Raw genomic sequence first — 20,754 nt, 5'->3', positions numbered from 1 at the left:
GGTTTTAACATTCATTAGACCTCATTGTGAGCAGCAAACACATTGAGAAACAAGATCTCAGTGAATGTTTCTAGGTTTTATAACAGCTGCTGCATGAAATCACATAAATTTACATGTTTCTACAGGTATTCAAAGTGAAACACCTTCTGGTGGCGACATGTGGAACTAATTTTTTCCCCTTAAACAAATTCCCATCACTTCATGAAGTCGTCCACAAAATTTCACACTTTTCTGATGACTGGTTTCGCTGGTAGGCTACTTTAAAATAGGGTCTTTTAATTATGGATGCCCTGTACTTATTTTAGTATTTATGAGTTAAATATTGGCAAAATATTGAATTAATGTTAGTCTTATTTCTATATTTGGAAAAGACACGCTATAATTTGATATTGTTCAGCCATATTTTCAGACAATATTTAAACATTTAACTGTGTGTTAATATAACAAAAATTAGATAATGTTTTATTTCTCACAACTTAATATTTTAAGCTGAAAATTAAAAAAATCAATTTTTTCAACCCTGTTTCTAAAAGCAATGTTTGCTGAGATATTCAAATTCAGAAAACAAAGGAAAGTTGAGAAAAATAGCATCAAAAGCGGTTAAAATGGTTTACCCATATTTAATGCTGTTTTTCCCCAATTTTCAAATTAAAATATCCCAACAAATAATGCACTTAGAAACATGAATTTTTTTTGTTTGCAACAGGAAAGTTATGGCAACAACTTCCTAATTGGTTTTCTGAGCACACAGGGACTGTATAAAAAGTATTTTTTTTATTTTAATAACTACACAACCCCTTGAAACATGAATGACACATCCGAGTAAGAGTACTACACGTTATTTGGATACTTTTTCTAGTTGGAAGTGTGCCTCTGGGATTAACGGTTCACCAGTAAAATGCCATACACCCTGTTACCTATGTACCCTGTACATCTACATATGAGTTGATCTTTAGTAAGCAATAAAATATTTGAGCATGCAGAATAGTTAGAGATAATAATGATGACACAACCTCTGTTGTGTGTTTTTATTCTTGGTTGTAAAGAAATGAGACATCAGATCTAGAACATGCTATGAATATAGCTGCTGTTCTTATTTTTCTAGGTATATCTATGTTTTTTTCCTTCTATTTTAATAAAACCTATTTACTCAATGATAAGAGGCCTGAAAAGTTTTAGACTAATTTCATTTCTCACAAGATGTATCATCAAATGAAACAGTATTATAAACAGTAGTATTCTATGCCAGAGACAATTAGTCCATGGCTAGTATTACATTGTAAAAGTTTTATATAAGAACTTTTAAGAACCTGCCTAAGTACTTTTTGATATGCCTATGTATATATGTAATGTTTTAAATGTTAATTCTAGTTTATTTTCACTTCAGACTGAGCCATCTGTTGATAACTCAGTTGTTGACTGTGGTCAAGAAGCTTGCTATGGGCAAGTTAGTTTTACAGTTTGGTGCAAATCAACTGAGAATGGGCCTTCTTGGCAACTTATGATAGTACTGAAAGTAAGTATATTTCATTTCAAGTTCTGTGTACTAATATAAAGGTGTTTCAAAATCCATGGTACAAACATCAGGGCAGATAGAACCAGAGGTGCCGACATGAAGAAAAAAAAACATTGAGGGGGCTGAAAGTTGCCAGTCGTCCCATGTATACGGGATGCAAGCACGTATGTAGGAGGGGTACATTGCATTGTATATTCATTGATTATTGAGGAGCTCAGCACCCAGGTTCCAGTGCCTATAGATAGAACCATGGTCCCTGCACAAGGGGACAGTGCTCAAGACTGGGCCCAATGGCCCTCACATCCTGCAGCAGCACCCTAGGCTGGGATCTTTGGTGGGCCTCCTAGCCAGACTTTTTACAGGGGCCCTTTGTAGTCGATTTGTATTCAACAAAAAATTATAAGAATGGTCTAGGAGCCCCTATGCTGGAGTCCTGTCAGCCCCACCCTTGTTGGGGATGTTCACCCTCCAGGATGAATCCCATTATTTTTTGGTTTTTGTACTATAAATTTACTGTCAAAGGATCCATGAGAAATCACAACCTATGGGGCCGAGCTTCAGGATGTGGAAACCCATGGCCCCCACATGCTTGTGCAGGACCCCTAGGTTGGGATCTTTTGCTGGCCTCCCGCCCAGACTTTTCACGGGGCCTTTTCTGTAGTTAATTTACACAGTAAAAAAGCAAAAAATGATGAGAATTATCCCGGGCCCCAGGGCTAGAGTCCTGTCAGCCCCGCCTTTGTGGGGGCCATGTGGAAACCATACATAGAACATAAATGGACAAGCACAAATTACCCAACAATTCATGATTGGAACTTGATTTTTTTGGATTGTATGATATTTTCCTCCTTCAATAGCAGTTTTGAGGAAGATTCATTGTGTATCTAAGGTAACCACATAGCAACTTCCTTTGAAAATCATGAAGGAAAAAAATCTAGATTAAAGAAACGTAAACGTGGATGGATTTCTTTCCTCCCCGGCCTGTGCTAAATATGGGGGGGATTTTTGAATTTAAATGATAAATTGACCTGTCTGTTTTATTTTGTAGTCTTAAAAAATTCTTAAATAAAAAGTACCAACTTTCTTTGATGTGCTTTATGGACTATTGGAATATGAATAATGATATTTTATACATATCTCAAATAGGTTCAGCTTATTATTTTCTATTTAATTTTGTGTCTTCTCACCCCTCAGCAAACTTAAGATTGCAAAAATTATGAATTTAATTTCAATTTAAAAATTATTATTGTGCAGAAAACTCTATTAAATTGCAACATTTTGCAGTAAATTGGCGCTTTTAACATTGATTTCTATGAGCACAATCCTGAGCTTGTCCCTCAGTTTGATGATGATGACTATTTGAAAATACTCATGAAAGTGCTATTCATGATAGCCGTCATTATTTGCACTGCAGGTTACCAAGGAGACTGATGGATAAACAAATCAGGAGAACGGTACTTGTTACACTGTTGTATAAGAAACATAGTTGGCTTAGGACATTTCCTGCATGCTACATCATGGGCAATCTCAGTGCAAAATATGTTTTGTAACATAGTATCAACACATCTTGCATCCTGCACATGGGTGGAGATATGGGGTTGGGCCCAGTGTGAATTAGAGCGCCCGAGTGGCACAGTGGTAATATACTTGTCTTCCACTATGAAGGTTGCCATCAAGGTCCATGGGTTTGAATCCAGACAAAAGAACATCAGAAAAAGTTCTTTACCTATCAAACCTAGAGTGACCACAGATAGATAATGCCTTCATTTCCCACCCAACTCCACTAGTTGGAAATTACCATATGGCGATATATGACTGGAGTTGGTGTGCAGTAAAGTAGCGTGAATTACAGAGCCGTTATATGCATAGTATATATATGAATTGGTGACATCATGATCCCCCCAGCCTTTTGTGTCCATCTCTGCCTATGGTCCTGCATACCACTTGCAAAAGAGACCTTTTTTGCAGAGTTGCAGATGCACTCACTGGAAGATTTTAGGATCTAGTACATCTTGCCAGAAAGCGTTCTTGGTATAATTGTTGGGTTTTCCAAAGAATTTTGTATTTACATCTACAGCCCTGCCCGTGTGGTGCATATCCATCTTCTCCTGATTTGTGTACACATTTATAATTTGTCAGTAATTCACAGCAAAAATAACAATGGCTAATGTGAAAAGCATTTTTGTTGCATTCGCTTTGAAGGACTGTTTAGTGCTTCACCGCTTGAGTTTTGAGCATTGATTCTATGCTTATCTAGTTGGGTTCCTGTAATCTTTGTACCATGAATTTCAAAACACCCTATATAGGAAGTGATCACAGTGGTTTGAAAGTTTAGAGAAGTGGGACTAGAATGGTTTTTTTAATGAAAGGTTGTTTCCTGAACAGCCTGCTAAACTTTTGTTCAGGAAATTACCATATCTCTTTTACAGCATGTCAGTTGTATTAGATTATAGCATTTCAAAAGTTAGCATTGAAAAATCTCCTTCCAATAACTTTTATATTCTCAAAGCAAATAATTGATTGCAAATATATCAATGTGCGTTAAATTCTCCTAAAATATTTTAAACTTAGATCATGCTAGGCAAACCCCTTTCATTTATCAATTATCTTCTGATGGAAACATGCTCAAATATTTTATGCTATAATCTGATTCAACATCTGCTAAATCCAAGCCTTCCATGCCATGAAGTACCAACTTTACATTCCTGAATAGCATAACATAGATTGTAATCATTAAAGCAGCAAAAAAAAAAACTACAGCTGGTAAAAATTGAAAAAATCCCAAACAATTAAATTTGTCTTTAACATAGTAGAACAATATTTCAGAGGCTTTGTTCACTCATCAATTAGAATTCCAGAATTTATAAAAATAAAATATGAAAATAAATTAGAACTCAAAAAAACTAATAATTATATTAATCTTTTACTACAATAAGAAAGTACTTCCCGGCCCCCAGTATACAGTGTTGTCACTCTAAAGCCTCCATAATATTTATGTCTATTTGTATATTTTGTTTAGTACTTGATATTATGAAAGTGTTTTCCACCACGGAAAAATTTATGTTGCATACTCTGGACGGGTCAAGTGATTCTTGAGTATTGTGTGTGTATATATATTGAATTTTTTTCCTTTTCTCAGTTTTTTTTCAATAAGCTATTATTATTAAAATAATATGTAAAACTATGCTCACATTATTTCAGGAATCTGTAATGATCCCTATCATCTTTATCACATTATGCCATGAATCTATAGGACTCTTTGTCTCAGTTACCTACTTACTCAGTTAAATCCAGATGAGTTATTGTTAAGGGGCCAGTATTACGTCATCATCAATGGGGGAAGTGTTTCCGATTTGCTGCCTTTTGATGACAAGGGGAAGGGGGGGTTTGGGTAAAGCTTACGTCATCAACCACCCTTTATGAAAATATGAAATATTTTTAGTAGCATCTAACTTGCATAGTTACTTGGTGCGCCAAAAATGAGAAAAACCTTTTGATAGTTTGTGGGCACTTGAAGTAACATCCCCCTATTGATAAGTGCCCTACAGAGCCACTTTAGTGATCTCTAAATGTTTCGCGGATCCAAGTGATCTGGAAATGTGTCTGGGCCGCTTAAGTGCTCTGGAACTGTGCCAAGCATCACTTAAATAATCTGAGAATGTGCTGGGGGTAATTTGAGTGATGTAGAACCGCACTGGGGACCAATTAAGTGCTCTAAAACTACATCACATGTCACTCAAGGGATCTCTAAATGTGTCATGGATCTCTTAAGTGTTCTGGAACTGTGTCCCAGGTCATTTAAGTGATCTGAAAATATGCCACAGGCCGCTTAAATGTTCTGGAATTGTACCACGGGACACAAGCGATCTGTAAATGTGCCGCTTAGTTCATTTTTACAAAATTAGGTTTGAAGAGGGCAGGCCGCATCAGTTAACTCCCAGGGCCATATTTGGTCTGCGGGCCAAGGAACTTTATGTGATTTATCATTATATGGCTAAGAGGGTGGGTCACAATGAATTTATTAAGAATAAATTATGAGTTCATAGCCTTCAAATAGCATTGAAATGGACAGAATTGATTGAATTGAAATTTCAATATAAAAAAAAATATTTTTTTTTGCATTAAAAAAATAAATTTTTGATCATGGGAAGGGAGCACGAGAGCCCCCTATGCCCCCCCCCCCCCCCCCGTGTACATCTCTGATCCCACCAATATGCGTTAGGTTTCAGAGGGGCAGAGCTGATGACAAAATTTTGCTGACAAGGGGGGAGGGGGTCAAAAATGGCTAAAAATTTGCTTACGTAATACTTAAACGGCCCCTAATTCACAAGTCTCATTTTTTATTTTACACCTATGAAATCAACTTCACATCACCTGCTGATAACTTATCAAAAAACTAGTAAAGATATGGGAAAAGTAAAAAGTGTTAAAAGCTTAAAGGTGGGTCTATACTTCTCATACTATGGCTTTGCCTATAAATGTGTCAAACCATGTAAATTGCATGATAAATTTATGGACACAAAATCAATCAATACAGCCTAAATTTCGCATGAGTATTGAAGAGTGAGGTTTACCAGGGTAGAATCATGAAAAACTGAGTTTCTTCTATAATGTTTTATAAAACTCTGTGTAGTACATACAAAACTTTCTCTATCTCTGGTGATTTTTCTAGGTGTGTTTTATACATCCTAGTGGCTTATTAGATTTTAAGGTACTGCACATAAAATGTCAATTGCTTAGCATATATATTGATTTTTATTCTGCAATAAAAGTGTACTTGGAACAACACATATTTATTGTGTATATATATATATATACAGTAGACTCTAGCTAATTCAGCACATATCAGACCAGGGTGTGCTGGATTATCAAAATCACCAGAAAGTCAATTGAAAAAAAAAAGCCCATTTAAATACTATCAACTTCTGTGTAAAGACATGTAGTGCCATGTTTTCCTCTTTTATGCTAGATGAAAACCCACCTAAAAACGCAGGATTACTGGACAGGCTGGATTAATGCAAGTTGGATTATTGAGTGTCTACTGTATATATATATTTCATTTACATACTGAAAATGAGTTTTCTTTCGATTTGTCTGCAGGAAGCAGCATATTTACCCCCAAGACTGTATGGAGGTGTTTGTGATCCTTATATTGTACTTCATTTATTTAAAGAGAAGGGTCGGAAAAGATGGTCAAAGTCCCATTCATCACCTCTGTATGAATTCCGGACAACCACTATTCGAAAAAGTCAGCACCCATTTTATAAAGAAACATTTGTAATGGATGTTACTAAAGCAGATTTGAAAGAGGATGCTTTGAAAATAGCTGTTTTTGATGATGAAAAGTATGCAAATGATTCTGAATTGGGAGAACTGACTGTTTCTTTGAAAGACATTCCATTTTCTAGGCATGGTGATGAAGTTCTAATAACACGCTGTTTCAGTGAGCCTAAGCAGGTAAAACATGTATTTTTTACAATTTCACTTTAAGAATAAAAAAACTATTTCTTGTATAATCAGGTTTGTGTCTAGGTTTCTCAAACCCTTTATCTACTGAAGGTTCTTTAACCTCTTGGTGATAAATTTGAATGATCTGTATTAGTAAGTACATATAGGCGATAAATATGGTAGCCTTGTTTGCACATTAAAGAAAGGAGGAAGGAAAGAAAGAGAAAAGAATAAGGGTGGGGAAGAACAGTACAAATAGTAGATAATTAGATAAGAGAGTTACAGAGAGATAAGAGATGTACAGTACCTTGCTTTTTCGCCCTCACCTACATGTTCTCTTTCTTGCTTCTGTGTACAGTATATAATAGAAGGATTGGTTCTGTGAAAGATACATTATGTGTGGGGGGGGGGGAGAATGCCATGGAGAATGAGGACGGGAAAGCTGAGGAGAACAGAGATGGGGGAAAACATAAACACAACTTTGTTTCATAGGGTTATAATAAAGCTTCATGATGAGGTAAAAAGAAGTTGAAGAAACAGTCAGCTGGATCAAATTTATTCCACTGGCATTTGGATGCAATATTATGTCATTGATCATAAAGGGATTAAAGTACCAGGTTAGATAATTCATTATGTGCTAGCGTAATTGCTTAAAAAACTTTTTTTTGTCTTCAATCAGAACTAAAATGACCTACCCAAAATAATTTACATGATCACCATTTATTATTATAATTATATACATATTTTTACTTACATTCATTATTATTTTCTTATTCTACTTTTCATAACGTGATAGATAAAGGATCAATGATGGTCAAATATTGTATTTAATTATTTGATGGTCATGTACAGGGTTAAGTTTTTGACGTCAAAAACTGGACATGGCTGGTTTAAACTGTCAAGAACTTAAATGAATGCTTTTGGATAATGTTTTGAACACAATAGGTATATAACATTATTAAGAATTTACCTTTTTGCATATTACAATACAGTGTGTTTCAAAAAGAATCATCAGATTTAAAAAAAATCATAACTATTCAGCTTTTAATCTGTTGTGGTCGAATAATGTATAGATAGAAAAAGGGAAATCTAGAGTTTCACACAGTTGTCAACAAGTAGCGCTAACGCTCTCCCTTTGGCCACCACTTCAGTGTTTGTCGAGATTGGCTTTTCGCACAGTTAGAAACCGATTCGGATGACTTCATTTTCCAGCAGGACGAGACACCACCACACTGGAGCTTGGACGTTCGAGAATTTTTGAACAATTGCATTCCTAAATGATGAATCGGCTGTATGGGACTTGATGATTCATTCAAACATCACTGGCCTCAAAGATCGCCGGACCTCACATCGGTATATGATTTCGCCTTGTGGGGGTTTATAAAAGACTACGTTTATGTGCCTCCCCTTTCAGCTACATTAGCCGAACTGAAGATACGCATATCAGCAGCCGTGGAAGCAGTGGATGCAAACATGTTTGCAAAAGTTTGGGACGAATTTGACTACCATATAGACATATGCCGTGCATCCCAAGGTGGACATATTGAGCACCTTTAATTTGGTTTGTAAGAAACTTTGATTAGCCATGTAATATAAAATTAATCTTAAGTGTTTGTGTGTGTTCAATATTTTTCATAATATAAGCATTTCAAATCGGGTGATTCTTTGTGAAACACCCTGTATTTTATTTTTAAACATCAATTTATTGCAATAATTAAAACAAAATACCAATTATAATTGGGAATTTTGAATTTTTCGAGACACAAAGAACACAAAGACACACAGAATAATATATAATTCTATGGTTTATTTTATCTAAATTATTTATTATCTGTGTTTAATTCATTAAGTGAAATAGAGCTATTTATGCAAAATATATGTGATAGGAGATCACAGGGTTAGGTTTTGACCCAAGAAACACAGTACCAAAACAGTGAAAACCTATTGTGTCAGTGTTATCAAATAGTTTTTTAAACTGATATAGATATTGTTAAATACAAAAAAACTTGCTTTCAGGTAGATTAAAGTGTATTATATTTTGAACAGTGGCGGCTCTTGTATAGCAACTGTAGCACACCCTATTTCCACTTGATATCATCGATAACATTTAATATAATGAGTCCTTTTTTCTTTAATTCTTTCTTTATACTTGTACAATATATAAAATCCTTAAGAGCTTAATGTTAGTAGCCATCCCCCAGTTTATGAAAAAGATACAAAAATCTTTTTATTGAACTGTGTGCTTCGCAGTTCCAGTGGTGTGGTGTTTGACGGTTGTGCGCATGTGCACATAGGAAGCTGCACATGAGGCTGCGAATACTAATATAAATGAAGACTTATTAAGAATACGTAACTGGTTTTTGGCAAATGATATGAATATTAATGTTAACAAAACTAAATATATGCATTTCAAATTAAAAGAGACTGACAATATTATAACTCCAGAGTTCTCTCTAACATATCATAATTCCTGTCAAGTACTAACAAATTTAACAAATTTTAACTGCTAACACTTAGAAGAAGTCCCATCCATTAAATATCTTGCAATTTACATAGACTCTAACCTAAAATGAAAAACCCATATAAAAAATGTTTCAAATAAATTAAGATTTTTTCTAAGCAAATTTTACCTAAAATTCAAAGTGAATAATAATTTTTTACTAACACTGTACAATGCCTGGATTCAATCTCAAATAAATTATGGTCTCATAGCATGGGGAGGAAACTATATCACTAACATTAACGAAGCTTTTGAAAAAAAAAATGCAAAATAAATTTATCAAAATTTTATCTAATTTTAATGGATTATAACTTTCACTAACTACATAAACCTTAACATCTTATCCATCAGACATTTGTATTTCTGTAAAATTTGCATTGCTGTGTTCACAAAAATCGAATTGAGTGCAATAAATGCAATGTTATTAATCCCAGAAGACCAAATTTTATTTTATTCTTAAACCGAATAAAAATATTTTATGTAAAATCTTCATTTACTTAGCTCTGAAATAATACAACAGACTACCCATCGATATCCAAAATGAAAAAAAAATGAATACTCTTTCAAAAAATTGTTTAAAAAATTCATACTTTCCATTACTAATAATGAACAATATTTTTAAAATATCATATCTGACATTTCGGTGCTTATTTGTCACTATGTTTTTTTCACTCTAATTCTGATATAACACTATAACAACTGATATTATATTTTATTAAAACTGACACACACTTCTATTTGCCACATAATGGTAATGATATTAATATTTTATGGCAAATTTATTTATTAATTTGTATATTTCTTTTCAAAAAAATTGTCATCTTCATAAATCTAATAAATTATAACAGTATTAATGAAAACCGTTTCACTCATAAATGATCACCAGTATGGATCGTATAATCCCTTGGTGATTTTATTTGTTCTCCAACATGTATACAATGTATGAATAAATAAATATATAAAAAAGCATATATTTTGATATTTTAATTTCTGATCTGCCTAAAATTGTATTCCATATTAAAAATTCTCACACAGCATCTATTAGCACACTATTGAACTCATTTATTCCCACCTAAAAATTTCTTAGCTTAGGTTGTATAAACTCATTCTTATAAAGAGTGTTTTCAATCAAAGCAAATCTGGCAGGAAATACCCAAAGCATTGTTTTGTACGTTTAGATAACAGCTTCAATTGGAAAACAATTGCATTATAAATGCTAATAAATTTACCATATCATAGTGAAACTTAGTCATTCTTACTTTTGCACTAAGAATATGGTAGGCCTATGGGAGTTTACAATTAAAGGACATTTTAGTTCTACAATTTAGTATTTTGATTGCTAGATATATATTCTAATGCTGTGCACAAAAAGGGTATTGTTTTAAGTATAAGTGATTATCTAGATAGTTTAATAACAACAGAAATCAACATCACATATATGGCATTTTTAAACAACTGTTACAAAAAGAATACAGCAGATGATGAGTATAAGCAGTCAAAGAAATTTTGGAAGGTCAAGAATGATCTTGAATTGAAGAATATCAAATTCTTCTATAGTTTTTTTGTTCAGCATTTATGTTATGATCCATTCAAATTGTATATTTTACAAGAAAAAGAACCATTTATGTAATTGTCCAAAATAATTCTGTAGAGAGTAGAAAATTATTTTACAATCATATTAAGTATTTATTCTTTGTATAACATAGTCATTTTAAACATTTTAAACATACATGAAATTTACGTGTATTTCCAAATCTAATTTTTATATTAAAAGCAATATTTGAGGTTTTTGACAGTTTTTGAAGTAACAGTCTAAACCAATGGTTCTCAACCTTTTTTTGTCCATGGCCCCCTTTCAACCATTTCTCATTCCTGTGGCCCCCTTGCGAACATGAATAATTTTCAACTCCCTCTTCCTTTCTCCCCCCCCCCCCGTTTTCCCATTAGAAGATAATTATTCAAAAATTGTCTGAAGTGTAAATATTTTTGAATTTAATTTGATTAATTTTTCATTTATGAAAATAACGAAAAAGCAAAATAAACATAATAGAATACAGTAAAAATAGAATAAATCCCTTGGGCTCACAAAGGGTCTGTATCATAGTAATGTTACTTTTTGTGAAGTTTATTGTTTTGTGTTTTTCTCAGTTTGATTTGTATGTTTTATGTGTTGTGTCAGTCCAATTAAAAAAAAAATATTTTTAATCAATGTAAACTCTGCACTTGAAGATGCCACAATGTCATCAAGTTACTGTACTTGATGACATTTTTATTCCAAATTAGTTTTTTTTGTGTAAAAGATTATGGTTTCATTGAGAAATGTCAGTTGTAGCTTCTAAGATACGCATTCTTATAATGATAAAAATCCGCAAAAAGTGGTAGCAAGCATTTGTTAATTTTATTCTCTTCGTGCGGATAAAAGTAGTAATGAGGGAGTAGCCACACAAATGAATCACAATTGAAAACTTCAACCTTCCACATTGTTTTCAACAATAATATATGTATCAAGGATATAGGTTCATGTTGTAGCCCTACTATGAATTTAAAAAAATGAACTAAAATACGTGTGAAAATTTTTTAAATATTTGTTTGAACCATTCATTCCAGAGAAATCATGTACGCAGTGACAAAACTGTCAGTGTGAACATAATAATGATTCATTATCAAGCCCATCGGAAAATATAAATAATCAGATTTTCAAATAAGAAAATTATCAGTTTGTTGACTTCGATTTCGATACGGTGAAAATTTGATATTTCATTATATGACAAGCTACCTTCAAGTGGCTTTTTGGTTCATAATGTGACCGCTCACTCGCAGGTGAACGAAGCAACTTGCGTGTTGGCTTAAACACAACACAATATTTCACATAACAGTCCGAAATATATTTAATATACAGGGCGCATAGGTAACTGGGCATATGGCATTTTTTACTGGCGAACCATTGGTCCTAGAGGCATACTTCCAGTTGGAAAAAGTACCCGAATAATGTGTAGTACTCAGATATTTGATTCATGTTGTCGGGGTTACATAGTTATTAAAATAAAAATGTTAACTTTTTATGCGGACACCCTATGCCCCGGGAAACAACTTTCCAATTGGGTTTTGGTCTCCCACAAAAAAATTCAATGTGTACTACGGGCACGAGATTAATCTCTATATATGTAGCTTTCAATATTAAAATATTTCATTTATACGAAGCACAATTTCAATTATTTGGCATTTTCATTTTGATTCGAACTCCAAATCTTAGCCATTTAGGCATTTCCAACTATCAAATCCAAGCAGTTTTTGCAGATTGTGAAAACACGTCGCTGAATTGGTTTTGCATGCGTATTATCAACACTAAAAACCATAAATTTTAGGTTGACAGTTACAAAGAGACGCATTGAGCCGGTTATGGACATTTCAAAGTGAGAATTTGTTGCACTTTTTTTTAGAAATCAGCAGATGCAGCGAGTCTCTAATAAACTGATTTAAATTGCTTTAAATGTAGTCATACGCCTTTTTAGAGTTTTCTTTCTAATGTCCACAACATTGTTCTTGCAGGATAGGAAAATTGCATTGAAATTATTTAGGATGCTGCAGGCCAGTAGTAGGGCAGTTAAAAGGAAGCATTACAGTATCGATTAAAAAAACTTTAAAGATGTGGTGTCAATCTTAGAGGAAGTCCCAATACAGGGGCGGCTCGAGCTTACCTGCCGCCCGGGTGCAAAGCCTCATGTGCCGCCCCTACTTGCGACCCTGCCAGGAGGCTGATAGGGCTTCGGTGAAGGGCACCTGGAGATAAACCTGATTTTTTTTTTTTTTCAGAAGAAAGCCGCACATCGTTTACAGTGCAAAATTTGCGTGACCATATGTCCCGCTTTTGAAGTAGAAATTTTTTTTTGTCTTTGGTAAAATAATTCTAGAACAAAAAACATTCTTAATAAATGCCAGATAACTTAATCCGTGAAAGAGCACTTATTTTTGTGAGCCATCATCACTTATCCTGTAAAGATGATATTTAATGGGGTAATTTTTATTAAGAAAATTTTTTCAAAGGTGTTTCTGGTATTCCAGGGGCCGACAAGTGAAAAACCAAATTTTTCCTTTGCCTTCATTTGACTATTGTGGATCAAATTCTGAGTGAGGGTATGGGCCCCTAGACTGGGATTTTTTACAGGCCCCCTCCCAGTCAGATTTCTCACGGCCCCTTCTATAGTTAATTTATAGCCTGAAAAAGGCCAAAAAATTATGAGAATTATTCTCTTGTGGGGGGCCATGGGTGAGGGAACCAAAATGCACACATGGTCCTTGTAATAGAGTACAGGGGTGGCGCTTGGCCATGCGACCCGTTGTGGCCACATGAGGCACCGTTTAAGAGGATGCTAAATCCGGGGTGAATGGGTAAAAAAAACCAAACTGTCGGCTCTGGAGGGGCGCAAAATCCGAAATGAAGGGCCGAAAAAAAATGTTTTGTTACGAATGGTTTGGGTAAATTGTGTGGGAGGGGCATGACCTTCTAAGGGTAGGGCTGACAGGGCTCCAGCTTTTGGCCCGGGACAAAATCCTTAACTTAAAACTTTTCTTTTTTCACTCTATAAATTAACTGAAGAAGGGGCCCCGTGGAATATCGGGCATGGGCCCCATGAAAGATTCCCTGACGCAGGAGGTAGGGGGCTATGAAGGGAGCAATAGGTGGGAGGCGCAAAAAATAAGTCCCACACGAGTACAGATTTTGTCTCGAGCCGCCCAGATAGCTTACATTCTTGTTCCTGGTATTACGATCAGATGCCTTGTCTATTTTCTGAACGTTTCCATTGTCTAGGTATAGTATGACTCAAAAGCGTGATGTCGTGAATTTTTACTGTGTTAAATTTTGTTGTCTTAAGTAAAGTCTACGCTGCCGCCCCTTACAACCTGCTGCCCGGGTGCGTCGCACCCTTGCTTAAACTGCCCCTGTACCAATGCATTATCACAGCAATGTAGTTTTAAAAAATTAAATTTCGCGGATATTTTTCCTCATGTATGATTTGGTCTCTTGGAGTTTGTTATAACTGAATTCGACTTTATTTCTTTTCAGCAGAGGCAATCGATTGGCACCCCCTTTCAAAATTCATAAAAAATACCCCAGAGCAATCATTCTCTATTCGATTTTTATAAATATATTCCCCATCAGACCACTCAGTGCTGGCTGAAGATAGCTTTGTGCTAAACTAGATGGCTATCCATCTGTAATTACATGAAAACGATGGGTTTTTTACAAGATATCATTTTTCACCCATCTACTTCTTGGATTACATTTACTACCAGCACTCAAAAGAATGTCAATGAATGGTCAACAAATCTTTGTCTGTTTTCTTTATGGCAGCCCTCTTTGAATGAAAAGTCTGAACACACAATTTTCTGTCTTTACAGTTATTCCATTTTGCTTAAACCTCTTCTATAGTTTGTGTCAGGGCCTACTATCACCACCAAGTCATAAAACCACCGAGATTACATGAACCACTTTTTTTATTTCCTTCCTCATGTTAATGTTACTTGAATGGGGAAAAATTATGAAAAAGATATTCTATGCATTTTGTTTGAAATTAAATTTTTTTAGTCAGAGTGACTAAAAAAATTTAATGTCACAAATTTCTTCGTGGCCCCCGTATCAGTAGCTGTGGCTCCCCTTTTGCAAGATTTTCATCCGTGGCCCCCCTGGAATATCCTAGGGCTCCCCCCTGGGGCCATATGGCCCCCGGTTGAGAACCACTGGTCTAAACCATCAAAAACCTGCCAAACCTTGGTCATGTATATGCTCATGGTAGACAGTTATTTTTCCTTTAGTAGCTAGAAATTGATATTGAATATTGTTTTTGTAGAAACTAGTTGTCATTGAAAGAGAAAAATAATCTAGTTTGACTTTTTGATATTTCCAAACCTATAAAAATTCATAATGAAAGCAAAATTCCTCACCATACTTTAGGCCTATATCAGGGTGGCTGGCCTGCATCACACCATGGTATCAGGAGTGGCACATTAAGTCTTTCTTGAAAAATTAAAGAAATTTTCTATCTAACTTTTCCATTGAAAAAATTCTTTCCAATTTATAAACATCCTTTTTCGTATCAATAAGACTTGTGAGGGTTACCAGACATAGGTTTGTTTAAGTATATCTGAATAATAATTTAGTGATAACATTTTGTTCAATATGTTTTTGTTTTTATCTTAAAAACACCCAACCACATAGGAAACATTGACGGGGTGGGGGGGGGCATAATGTTGTTGCACATAGAGATGTAAAATTCTCGAGAATAATCTTTCACAGAATATTCTCTGGTAGGACTAATATTATAAATAACTTATAAATTCTTGATGAGAATATTTTCCTGTTATTTATAATATAGTTGCATATAATATCCTTGAGAATATTCTCTGGAAGGACTACTTTCATAAATTACTGAGAATATTCTTATAGAAAATAATAAGAATTATTCTGAAGTTATTAATAATAGTACTTCCAGAGAATATTCTCAAGAATATTCTTCAGTTACCGAAATCTTTCCAGAGAGTATTATCAAGAATATATGTAATAGCATGTATTATAATAAATAATCTCAATAAATAACTTGAGAATAATTATTATTTTTTATAAGAATATTCTCTAGTAATTTATAATAGTCCTATGAGAGAATATTCTCAAGGATATTCTCTGTCCCCATCTCTCTTCCCGTCAAGAAGATGGGAATATTGAAGTTTGTAGACACCACAATATTAAAGTTTGAAAACAAGAAAATTAAACCAACAGGGTTGAATTGCACAACTTTTAAAGAAATGTGAGTGATACAGAATTTAAGTGTATGTGCATTAAAGAAAACAACAGTTCTGTATCTTAAAATGAAGGTGATTATATAAGAATAGCTTCCTTTATCAATCAACTTTGGTTTAATTTCTTTTATTTTGAACTTATTTCTGAAAATTTATCTAATTTTAAAATAACTTTTTAAGGTTTTAATCTAAAGGTTTCTAAAATCTTTATAACCAAACTTTTGAAACCTCTCATCATGATCTGGAGAATATTCACGAACTAAAAGTTTTCATTGGGGGAGATTATATTGAAACTTGTTTTTTGGCAATGAAAACTGATTTATGTTTAACATTATAAACAAAATTATTTAAAAAATTTAAATTATTTAAAAGAAAAATTAATATTCTTGATTATTCTCCAATTTTTCCATCCTGCAGAATATTCTCATTCTCCGAGAATATTCTCACCTCACATCTCTAGTTGCTCATTCTATAGGCCTATATACAGGATTAAAAGGCATAAGCAAGGTGGACTGCATTGTTTTATTCATGAGCTATTGGGTGAGGGAAGCTCAGCCCCCCCCCCATGAAGTTTATTGGAGGTTCAAATACAGTCGAATCTCACTATAGTGCGCTTTAAGAGACTGAAGGTATCGCTTTATTATAACAAAATTTCGTTATAAAGGAATTTCCGATTTTACAAATCTTGTGGATAGTAGATGCCTGTCAAGCAACCAGCAACATAAAAAATGCTATGTAATTAAAGAAATGAAAAATTAGTAAGTTTTATAGAAACAAGCATTACATTGTTTATTACTGAGTCAAACTAGTTTTGCCAAGTTCTAAAACAAAGAAAATGTTGCAATTCTCAAAAATGCAAAAAGAAAAATCATTCATCACAGTTCAGTAGACATCCTGCAATTTCATATTTATTGTAATTATTATTTTATTTTTTTTGCTTCATTCAAACTTGTTGCTCATGAGTTTCACTGAATCTGGGATATTGATAATTACAGGAGCTTGGAGAAATCCTTTTCAGTTTAAGCTTCCTCCCAACAGCAGAGAGACTGACATTTAATGTAGTGAAAGCAAGCAATTTGAAAGTTATCACAGATGATTTAAATTCCTTTGGTAAGCTCTCTTTTTCTTTATGAATACAAGGTATTCAAAATTAAATAATTTGAAAAGTAACATAATGCATACTGCATAAATTTGCATTTTTTTCCTTCATTTCAAAATTGACTGTAGAAAATTGCTAAAAATAAAGGAAGCCAGCAGGTTTTAAAATATCAGATGTGCTGATGACAGTTAAACACTTGAACTGTTCCTGTTGTCTGTGTGTGATGGGCATAACAGATTGTTTACATTATCAAGAAGCAACTTGAATCACCTTGGATGCTTTTTAAGTCCTTAAGGCATGTATACATTAGCGCGCCGATCTTGCAACGTATGACCCCCTGCAGCAGTTTTAATCTGTTGGTGGGTACACAAACTTCCTTTGTGTGCCTTTCTTTCCTTGGTGTTCATTGAAAAAACCGAATCCAGGTGGACCCAGTTCAAACAGCTCAAGGATTGTTCACAATACTGTACAAATTACTGAACAACCAATTGCGAATGCTATCATTGCATGATCCACGCGCTAATATATACCTTTACAATGATGTACAGATGGTATATACTTTATGTAGTACTTATGTAGTACAGTGATATATCGTCTGAATGAATATTTTGCCAAAGGAATGTTTTTGTGGTATTTCTACCCTGGCTAACAAATGTGGACTCTGCTATTGAAGGTTTTAGTTGACATGTGGCCTTGTGAGCTGAATTTTCAGCATGATTATCACATCAAAACCACTGTCACTTGAGGCCGATTAATGTACGGCCCTTTTCTCAGAACCACTTTCCAGACTACTCTTTCAGAAAGCTTCTGAACTATTTCAGTTGAAATGAATGATTATGACTAGAACAAAATGTATTTTTGAAAAAAGAGCCTAGACTTGAGAATGTTTTTGGTATACTAGTTGCTTCAGTGCAAGACTCTTAGTATCAAACTGAGAGGTCTGCTTATTCATTATGAGCAAACAGAAATGAGCTGACCAAACTATATAGATGAATACTTAGGAACCTGAAAGGGTTGTGTACATAGTCTTTTATACAATTATGAAGCTGTTCATTTCAACCTTTGGACAGTTTTTGTCTTTTTGAAAGTGCTTCTTATTGTTTTATAAAACTTATCTTCAAATTTTGGACTGCACCTGGAACAAATTGAATGATTTTTCCATAGGAACTTATGAGGAATCCTATTTTAGCTAACCAATATGATTGCAGAATGAATTATCTTTGTTAGCTGATGTATGACACTACTTGAATACATTTTATAAATCAGCAACTTGAAAATGGGTGAAATCATATCAAAAATGATGAAACATTTTTTGGCATTTAGAAATTTGTAGGCGTACTGATATGGATAAATTGCAACCTTATCAGCAAGAAATTTTAATAAAAAATAACCAGTAACCTTTTACAACCACTGAACCGATTTTCATAACTACTGCTCAAATCTGATCATCTGTTCTTCAAATTAGTTTATTTAAGTAGTTTTAGTTATTGGAAAAAATTTTCTGGAGCAGTGTAATTTTTCTTACAAATATTGGGTTGTTCGGAAAGTAATTTCGTTTTTTCCCAACAGAGGACGTAATTGTATTTTTCCACAGCCAACTTCACACTTAAACTGCATAATCATTATATATTTTGACAGCTGATATAGCAAGGCTTGCTTGTGATTGATTCTACGCAGTAGTTTTTGGTTGGTGCCCTTTCAAATATGGAAAGTGAAAAGCAGCATTTTCGGCATATTTTACTTTTTTACTATCGAAAAGGTAAAAATGCTGTTCAAGCAAGAAAAAGGTTATTCGATGTGCATGGAGAAGATGCATTGACAGAACGCCAGTGCCAAAACTGGTTTGCAAAATTTTGATCCGGCCATTTTGATGTTGAAGATGCACCACGTTCTGGAAGGCCAGTTGAAGCTGATGAAGACACAATAAAGACATTAATTGATGCAAACCGGCAAATAACAACTCGTGAAATTGCTGAGAGATTAAATTTATTGAATCCGACTGTTCATGATCATTTGAAACGCCTAGGTGTAGTGTTCCACCAAGATAATGTGAGACCACATACAAGTTTGGTAACTCGCCAAAAGCTTTTACAGCTTGGATAGGATAATACTGCCACACCCACCATATTCTCCAGATCTGGCACCTTCTGATTATTATTTGTTCCGGTCTCTACAAAATTTCTAGATGATAAAACCTTTACTTCAAATGAGGAGGTCAAAAATCACCTGGATCAGTTTTTTGCCAGCAAACAACAAAAATTTTATGAGCATGGAATCATGCTATTGCCAGAAAGTTGGCAGAAGGTATTGGACCGGAATGGAGAATATGTAATTCAATAAAATATTTATTAACTATAAGAAAACCGTCTTTCATTTTCATTAAAAAAAAACGAAATTTCTTTCCGAACAACCCAATATGTTTAACATTTGATAAGTTTGAGAAGTGATATTGATTCATTTGAACTTTTCAGCTCCTTTTATTAGAGTGTTGCTGTTGCACAATGAAAAAGTAGTACGTAAGAAAAAGACATCATCCAAGCCTAGAACTTCTAATCCAGTTTTCAATGAATCACTAACATTTGATCTTCCCCCAAACCAGCTAGACAGAGTGGTTTTCTTGATTGTAGCTAGTCATCGTGATATATCCGATGGTTCTATTTCTTCACCTGATAGTCCAACCACTCCCTCAAACAATTCTTCAAGAAAGAAGCGCTACATAGGTAAGGTGGTGATTGGTTCTCATTCTAAAGGAACAGCTCTCAACCACTGGAATGCTATGAGGCACTCACCCAGGAAGCAAGTAACCCAGTGGCATGCTTTAAGATAAGAAAGACAGTTAGGAGAAGAAAATTCATGCTGGATGTATATTTTGTACTTTGGTGGTGCATTTATAAATGTTTTTTTAAGCATTTAATTATTGTTACTGTGATTTAACTTACCTGGTATTTTACTTTTTATGTAAATGAGAATTTTGTAACCTGGGTCATCTTAACAGCACCATGGGCCTCAGGGAAAAGTGATATGCTGCAAAAAATAGAGAAAATATAGAGTCAGTAGCACACACAGGTTTTTCTCATTGGGACGAGAGGGATTTACTGAAAAAATTCACCATAATCTTGGAGGGAAGGTTAACCCCGAAATCTCTCCTTTGCATACGTCAATACCTACAGTAGAAGAAATCTGCACTGAGGAATTATGATTTTTTGTAACATATCTAACTTACATATGAACTATAAAACCTATTGATAATATTATTATACCTAATGAGCTAATACACAGATTATATGCAGGAAAATAAAATACTCTCAAAAATCTTTGTCTTATCACAAGGCACCCTATGCACATAAGGCCATGGGTAGGCCCATGCATTAAGAGTGCCAGTCTGATAGCATGAGT

The 20,754-nt window shown here is 34.2% G+C and overlaps 1 protein-coding gene across 1 annotated transcript in view; it reads left to right on the top strand.

The window, feature by feature from the left end:
- Positions 1 to 20,272, top strand: part of LOC149080271 (synaptotagmin-5-like) — a 59,964-nt gene extending 39,692 nt beyond the window's left edge. The window contains exons 4-7 of the mRNA XM_089239393.1: positions 1,388 to 1,516; positions 6,617 to 6,973; positions 17,255 to 17,369; positions 19,830 to 20,272. Of these exons, the coding sequence (XP_089095519.1) occupies positions 1,388 to 1,516; positions 6,617 to 6,973; positions 17,255 to 17,369; positions 19,830 to 20,185 (957 nt within the window). The 3' untranslated portion in view covers positions 20,186 to 20,272. The remainder of the gene's footprint in view (positions 1 to 1,387; positions 1,517 to 6,616; positions 6,974 to 17,254; positions 17,370 to 19,829) is intronic.
- Positions 20,273 to 20,754: the final 482 nt, after the last annotated feature.

Source organism: Pholcus phalangioides, unplaced genomic scaffold (assembly GCF_987345545.1).
Source record: "Pholcus phalangioides strain wild (caught in Gottingen) unplaced genomic scaffold, Ppha-v1.0 ptg000011l_1, whole genome shotgun sequence".
NCBI classification, from domain to species: Eukaryota; Metazoa; Arthropoda; class Arachnida; order Araneae; family Pholcidae; genus Pholcus; species Pholcus phalangioides.
Note: the sequence above shows the minus strand (reverse complement) of the source record. Positions and strands in the feature narration are given on the sequence as shown.